The 8,014-nt window shown below is 44.6% G+C and overlaps 1 protein-coding gene across 1 annotated transcript; it reads right to left on the bottom strand.

Moving 5' to 3' along the window:
- Positions 1-200: 200 nt before the first annotated feature.
- On the bottom strand, positions 201-7,143 carry Ttr (transthyretin). Its single transcript, XM_005355805.2, has 4 exons — positions 6,988-7,143; positions 5,879-6,009; positions 3,388-3,523; positions 201-456 (listed from the first exon to the last, which is right to left on the bottom strand). The coding sequence occupies exons 1-4, from the start codon at positions 7,054-7,056 to the stop codon at positions 349-351; spliced, it is 444 nt and encodes a 147-aa protein (XP_005355862.1). The 5' UTR covers positions 7,057-7,143; the 3' UTR covers positions 201-348.
- Between the last annotated feature and the right edge of the window lie 871 nt (positions 7,144-8,014).

Below are 8,014 nucleotides of genomic sequence, written 5' to 3'. Positions count from 1 at the left end.
GGGACTTGATCGGGGGAGGGGGAGGGAAATGGGAGGCGGTGGCAGGGAGGAGGCAGAAATCCTTAATAAATAAATAAAATAAAAAAATAAAAAAAAAAGAAAGTCCTAGTCAAAGATTTCCTAGAATTTTTTGGTGACTCTGTAAGATTTGGGTTTTAGGGGCAGTGGGGGGGAAATGAGGGAATAAAAAAGAAACAAAGTTTGAATGAAACGCCAAGTGGTTTAATAGGAATGTTTCATGGCGTCTTTGCCAAGTTACTAACACAGTTTATCGAGTGAAATCACTGCTTCAGTGCAAATGGGCTGCTACTGCTCTGCCAGGATCCTGGTCCTGCTGGGCCAGGCACCTCAGTTCTGGGGGTTGCTGACCACAGCCGTGGTGCTGTAGGAGTAGGGGCTGAGCAGGGCCGCGATGGTGTAGCGGCGATGGCCAGAGTCGTTGGCTGTGAAAACCACCTGGGGGAAAGGAGAGACATTTGCTTCAAACAGAGCCCAGAGGCTGGAGCTGTGGAGAGACATTTGCTTCAAACAGAGCCCAGAGGCTGGAGCTGTGGAGAGACATTTGCTTCAAACAGAGCCCAGAGGCTGGAGCCACGGTCAAAGTATTCCCTGAAGTTCAGTGCTAAATTGATAATCTTCATGTTATTACCTGATTTTCAGGGGGACGAACAATTAGAACAAAATCAAATATGCTGCCTAGCTAAGTCTCCTGAGCCTTGTGCAGCTCCGATAGAATTGCAGGGGCCTCTCTTGGCAAGTTTGTGACCAGTGTGAGTGGTTCTGGTCACACCAAAATGAGTCACAGAGAACCTGACAGCTATTGTTCATTTTCTTCGGCTCAGAGAAAAGTGGGGAGAAGGGAAATACCTACAGACAAAAGACCCGTGGGGAACAGTGGTTGTCACCCCACCGCAGACTTCCAGAGTTCGAATGCTGGCAGGAACCATCCTCCTGCTGACCTGCATGCTGGAGTCTGCTTGTGGTCTGACCTACAGGGACAGCCCCACCAGGCAGGAAGGCCCCTTGTCTCCAAGTCCAGGGATCTCTCTCCCTCTCTGCCCTTGCGCTTTCTGACGTGAGAAGATGTGAATTTTCAGGTAAGTAACAATGCTGAGGTGTTGAGGTGTTGGGGGAGGCATAGCAGACTTCTCTCAACAACACAAGCTGCAGAAATGTGAACAAAAGCTTTGGGGCTCATGGAAGGTCTCCAGACAAAATGTGGATTTTGCAATTAGCTAGCCACATCTCAAATCACTAGATCGTCTGAGACACGGGTGCCGCAACACCCAGGTGCCGGCGAGGAACATCCAGAAGGAATGGCGGGCAGAGAAGGTGTGTATAATTTTACTCATTTTGTGTGCAGGTTTTGGATAGAGCTTCGAACACACCTGGAATAAATACCTTTTGTTTCCGAAAGCAGGACAAAGAAAGCTTGGATGATAGAGTAAAACAAGCACAAAATAACACCCAGAAAATGTAAGAAGGGGACTCTTCTCAAACTCCATTTTATGTATTTATTATTATTTATAGTGCTATGGATCAAATCCTGTGAATGCCAGGCAAGCCTTCTGGCACTGTTATAGCCCTAGCCCCTGGTCTAAGCTGGCCACTAACTCCTGATTCCTCTACCTTCGCCTCCCAGCATTAGAGCACAGCATGTGCCACTGTTCCCACTCTGCCAAGCTTCCTTTCTCTGTCACATTGTCATCCAGTCTCATTTGTCTCTTCCTCAAAAGTGAAAAAAGGATATTATGGGATTAAAAAAAAAAATCCACCAAGCACCAAGCAGAGGTGGTGCATAACTTTAATCCCAGCACTCAGAAGGCAAAGGGAGGTGGATCTCCGTGAGCAAGAGTCCAACAGACCCCTCTGGTTTGTCTGGTGACAGAAGTCAATAAAAGAATTGAAGGACTCATCCACAGCGAAGTCACAGAGAGCGGTTCCCTGTCACACTTCGCTGGTCACATTTTGTCAACTTGACACCAGCTAGAATAAGCTGGGAAGAGGGAGCCACCGTTGAGGAATTGCCTCGATCAGATTGGCCTGGGTAGGATTTATTTTGATTAATGATAGATGTAGGAGGACCCAGTCTACCGTGGGCAGTGTGGGCACACAGACCTGGGCTGTATAAGAAAGATAGTTAAGTCAGGGGTGGTGGCGCACACCTTTAATCCCAGCCCTTGGGTGGCGGAGGTAGGCAGATCTCTGTGAGTTCAAGGACAACCTGGTCTACAAGAGAGTTCTCAGATAGCCAAAGCTACACAGAGAAACCCTGTCTCGAAAATAAAAAACAACAACAGCAACAACAAAATAAAAATAAAAAATAAAAACAAAAAGGTGATCAAGCAAGCCAGGAAGCCACCCTCCTCTGTGGTCACCTCTTCACTTCCTACTTCCAGGTTCCTGCCCTGCATTTACACCATGATGGACTGTAACTTACAAGATGGAGCAAACTTTTCCCTCCCCAATTTCCTTTTTGGTAATGGGGTTTATCTTAGCAACACACAGCAAACTAGGTCACATGCTGGGCTATTTTTGATGGAATTCATTATCTCCAGTTCTGACCAAGAGGTCTGGATTCTATTTCCATGACAGCCACCTGTGTGAAATGACCGAGGATCAGGGAGATTGAGCTCAGAGTGAAATGAAGGTTACTAATATGGTTTTGGTTTGTTGGCTTTGTGTTTCGATTTAGCTCAGTTTCTTAGAGAAGTTGGCTGAGGCAAGGAAGACACACCAACCAACACAGAGCCCAGCTCCAGCCTGGGCTCCAGCCGCATGCTCCTGGGCCTTCCCTTGCTCACACGTGCTAGCTATGTGACTTGATGGGGTGCTTAAATTCCCTCAGCTTCTTCATTGGTAAAATGGGGTAAGACAAGGCTCGCCCTCTGTAGATTGATCATAAGAATGAAACAGTTTTGATGCAGAAACCCCTTTGCCATGTAGAGTGTAGTTGGAGATTTAGCTATTCAGGTGTTATGGCTTTGAATATATTGTCATTCTGTGCTTTGTCAGGAATTGTGTACCCAAACCTCTGGGGCACTAGATGCGTTCTGGAATAATGAAAATGCCAGAATTTAGAGAAATAACACAGGGAAGGAACCCTTCCTTTGGCTATGAAATATCCTTGGTGGTATCTGGAAGCTGCCTCAAAAGCAGACAATAATATTCCTTCAACAGAGAAACAAATATTCATGTAACTAGCTAACCATAAGTAGCGTGAGCAGGTTTAGGCCGTGTTGCTGAATGTTTCTGACAAACTCAGAATATTTGCTTCTTTCGGGCTGTAGGATGGAAAAGGCACCCTGTTTTCTTCTCATGCCCAAGAGCAAAGAACATTTCCTGAGACTGAAAGCAAAACCCAAACACCTCGGTGGGTCCACTCACCTCTGCATATTCGTGGAACGGGGAAATGCCAAGGGCCTTCCAGTAGGATTTGGTGTCCAGTTCAACTCTGTAGACCCCTTCTACGAACTTCTCATCTGTGGTGAGCCCATGCAGCTCTCCAGATTCAGCAGTCTTCCTGGAAGGCACAAAGGTCCAGGTGAAGTTAGGGGAAAAGAAGGGTATGTATATGATTGTAACATGTATGCATGTGTGTGTATGTACATGTATGTAACTGTGTATTTCATTTCTATCAACTGAATCAAGGTTGAGGAAATTCTTGTGTTTGTGATAAAGTAGTAAAAAAATGGCAAGAAATTCATAGAAGCTTTGTGTACAGCTTATTGTAGAGTTCTGTCTCATGACAATAACACAGTAGAATGTTTACCTTAAAAGCCTTAATCCAGGCATGTGGGGCTCACCTGTTATGCTAGTGCTCTGTGGGTAGAGGCCGGAGGGTTGCTGCAGGTCTGAGGGCAATTTTGTTTTATATAGAGAGCACTGGACTAGATGGGACCCTGTCTCAAAAATTATTAGTTATATTTTTTTAAAAGAAAGAAAAGAAAAGCCTTAATGCCCAGATGTGTTGCTCAGTGGTAGAGTTCCTTCCTAACATTTGTATGCCTCTGGAATCAGTCGCCAACAACAACAACAACAACACACACACATATATACACTGTTGCAGCCTAACATTTGTATATCCCTGGAATCAGTCCCCAACTACACACACACACACACACATACACACACACACACACACACACACTCTATTGCATTCAGGGTTAATGACTTGATGAAGTTCATGACTGTCCCTGAAAGTGTCACAAGCTGTTCTAACTCTGAAGACCCCTGTGACAGCAGAGTGACAGGCCAGTGTCCCACAGTGTAAGGGTAACTTGCAGGGATAGTGTTGTTTGTCAGCATACAAAACCTAATAAACAAAAAAGAACTTAACTGAATTTCTCCTTTTCTAAGTTTAATCTGCTTGGTGATTCTTTGCCAACAAGAAATACCAAGCAGCTTCCATTTTCACGTAGGCTCCAGTTCCTCACAGAAATGTCAGAAACTGCTTCCCATTTAGTTACAACCAAGACAGACGAGTGGCAGTTGTCTTTAGTGACTCTGGCCATACCTGTCCCCTTCTCTCTAACCTCCCTCTTGTGTGTGTACAAGAAAGAAGGTCCCAAGAAAGTTTGGGTATTTGGGTGTTGATTCTATGTCCACTTAGAATTCCCTAACCACTTTGTGTGCTGTGCTTGACACACATATGAACACAAAGAAGTTAACAAACAGAAACTCAGCTAACACTTCACTCAAGAAGATGATCTTCCCAGTGATTAGAGAAGAAATTAGTGCATCTTGGTATTCAATTAAAACTTAATAGAAAGTCTTTACCCAGGAGACATAAGGGCCTTGCCATTCTACTAGGTGTTAAGGGTGTCTTAGCTGCTTTTTCTTTTGGTTCGTTTGTTTAGGTTAATTAGTAATTCATTTGAAATTCTTGTGGTGGTCAACACACACATGCACACACACACACGCACACACACCTGTGGCCTGCCCAGGTGGGAAGTCATTTTGGCATGCTAGTGGCAGTTGTGAGATTGCTCAGCCCCTGGCTTTTGCCTTGCAGATCTCTATAGATGTGTTTCTTATTAAGCAGGGTGGCTTCTAGCCTTACACAGAGCTGTTCTGTTCTGAGTGTACATGAAAAAAAAAAAAGCCCCTGATTCTGCTTAATGCGAATAAAGCCCAGCAGGGTGCTTCGTCAATTCCTTTCATTTCAAATAATAAATCAGTACGTGTATATCCTTCCTAAGATTCTGTATCATACAATGGGCTCCAGGGATTCTGAAAACTCCTGATTCACATTTCTGAAAATTATACACACACACACTCTCTCTCTCTCTGTGTATGTGTTTATTGTGTGATTGTGTGTATTGTTTTATGTGGTGCCTGAGCCATCTCTGCAGTCCCTAGAGACTAGTTTTCATCACCTTCCTCAAGTGGGCTGTGACGGAAAGAATTGCAAACTCCTACTGAAGCCCAGGAGTTACTGCCTCTCCTTTTCTCTCCCTTCAGTTCTAGCCTGTGCTAAGCAGAGCAGGAAGCCAGCTTTCTTAAGAAAGGTCTCCCCATTTCTTCAGCCTTCTAACAGATTCTTTAGCTGAAAGTTTTTTTTAAAAAAAATAATATTTGTTTCCTTTTACTTTATGTGTATGAACGTACAGCCTGAATGTGCGCCTGAGCACTACACACATGGTGGTCAGAAGAGGATATTGGTTCCCCAGAATCTGTTGTTACTGATGATTTTGAGCTGCCATTTTGGTGCTGGCAGCCAAACCTGTGTCCCCTACAAGAGCAGAGAGTGCTCTTAACCGCTGAGACATCTCTCTCAGCCCTAAAGCTGGTCCGCTATGTGTGCTCACCTCTAACGAGCAGAAGGATGACTAGAAAGATAGAACCAATCCCGCAGCAGGATGCTCTGCTAGCTTACCCGGAGGCAAACGGTTCCCAGGTTCCCTGAGCTGTCTTTTTGAACACTTGCACGGCCACATCCACGGCAGGGCTTCCTCGGACAGCATCCAGGACTTTGACCATCAGAGGACACTTGGATGCCCCGGGGCCCTGGGCAGAGAGAGGACAAGAGAGGTGTCAGTGAAATTGATCCGAGTAGAAGGGCTTGTTCTTTCTGGGGTTAGAATCTGGAACAAAACCAAAAGTACATGCTGATCCCATTGCGATAACGTAAGTGTTGACAATTAAGGAGCTTCTTTTCCAGTCTGACACAGGCAGCATTGTTTTCAAAGCAAGAGCAGCCTCTGCCTCCAGACACGCTGCTGTGCACCAGGGACCTGTACAATGCTTTTCCAAAGGGCAAACAGGCCCTCCGAGAGCCGTCGCTTGGTTCACCTCTCCATCTGAATGGAGACACTGAAAAGGTGCATCGTACAAAAAAAGAAAGACCGGTCTTTTCCTCGAGATCATTCTAATCAGCTGCTGCAGTAGTAATTCTCTCCATTGTAACCTAACACCCACGTACTTCCGGACCCACTTAACTGTACTGACTCACTCTTCCAGAGGATTCCGTCAGACACTAGAATAGAGTGTTGCTTCCCCCAAGATAATGATCAATAATACATTTTGATTAGCTAAAGAACCAAAATATAACCTTACACAATAGGTATACTAAATATAATGCTACTAAATATATTAAATATATTTATGAGAATTCAATATTAACAGCCCTACTGATGATGCATTTTGTTCTATAGTCGTAGGTTAAACACTGGCCTTTCCACATGTTAGGCAGTCAGTGAACCACTAAACTACCTCCCCAGGACTTTTATATCTCTATTTCTATGTTATTTCATATTTTTATTATCTAAGGACATAGAGATAATGAGCATTAGACTCAATGTGCCAACACAACAGAAGAAAGAGCCAAGGGTCTAGACCCCAGGTCTCCCCTCTGGAGTTTAATGGGAAACATAGATTCTGAGTACTCCTGACCTAATAACACCCACTAGTTACCAAAGCTGGAGGAAGCTACTGCCATCCAAGATGCACCTACCATGTCTGGAAAGGCTTCCACAGGACACTTACCGCAGGGCCAGCCTCAGACATAAACGCCAGTCCAGCGAGGCAAAGGAGGAAGAGATGAGGGGAAGCCATTCTGCTAGGAGCCAGTGGACCTCTGTGAAGGCCTCGTCCAGGTGGAGGGGCTTTTATACTCCCGCCTCCCAAGCCAGGCTGCTGATCCCTGCCAATCTGACTCCAAACCTGCTGATTCTGATTATTGACTTAGTCAACAAAGGGAGAATAAGTAACCTACACAAATATGAACCTTGTCTAGGGAGATTAGAGCAACGGAACACCGCTCTATGGAATATTCTTAACTGGTCATTTGACCAGTTAGATCCACACAACCAAGTAACCTAAACCAAAGGAAAACATTCTGGCTGAATGGAGTCGGATTCTTGGGATTTTTTTTCCCCCTTATTGATTTCTGTGCATTGTTTTCAGTTTCCATACATATTTCTCTTTGATTTTATATGATACATATAAGTTGTATTGATTTATTTCATGCTTATTGACATCTGGCTGCCCAGGTTTAGCAGTAGTACATTAGGTAATAACACTGCATTAGGTTATGAGCCAACAAGGAAGCCCCCCTCGGCAGTTAAAAAAATTCTGTGTAGTCAAACTAAGTTCCTTGGAAGCTTTGCTTTTTGTCTCTGTATGCATGTGACACCATTTCTCCATTCCTAGATTGGGTTCATCCCAACCCCAGGAATAATGGTGTGTTTCGGATTGCTTTTTGTGAGGTTAAAAATGCAGAAATTTGTACTGAGTCTCCTCATTGAGAATGTAGGAAACAAGACACTGGCTGGTTTTTGTCAGAACTGTAATTTCTGGAAGGAAGTGGAGATGGGTGGGAGAAGGAGACGCTGTTCCTGATGACATCAACTGCAGTGACAAATCCAGAAAGTCAGAGATTAGATGATTGGCTGATAAGGCATTTTGTGTGTGCACACACACGTGCATGTGAATGTGTATGTGCGCGTGTGTGTACATGTGTATATGTGTGCACGTGTGTGTGAGTGTGTATTGCATGTGTGTATGTGTGTGT

This window comes from Microtus ochrogaster, chromosome 18 (genome assembly GCF_000317375.1).
Source record: "Microtus ochrogaster isolate Prairie Vole_2 chromosome 18, MicOch1.0, whole genome shotgun sequence".
Taxonomy (NCBI): domain Eukaryota; kingdom Metazoa; phylum Chordata; class Mammalia; order Rodentia; family Cricetidae; genus Microtus; species Microtus ochrogaster.
The sequence above is the reverse complement of the archived record's forward strand: the minus strand, read 5'-3'. Positions and strand labels throughout refer to the sequence as shown.

What these genes read in the sequence shown, in the direction of transcription:
- Ttr (XM_005355805.2), bottom strand. Translation starts at nt 7,056, where the DNA reads ATGGCTTCCCCTCATCTCTTCCTCCTTTGCCTCGCTGGACTGGCGTTT. An exon ending in TGTCTGAGGCTGGCCCTGCG is followed by an intron (nt 6,010 to 6,987) that starts GTAAGTGTCCTG and finishes CTCTCTGCCCAG; the next exon opens with GGCCCCGGGGCATCCAAGTG. An exon ending in CGTTCCACGAATATGCAGAG is followed by an intron (nt 457 to 3,387) that starts GTGAGTGGACCC and finishes CCTTTCCCCCAG; the next exon opens with GTGGTTTTCACAGCCAACGA.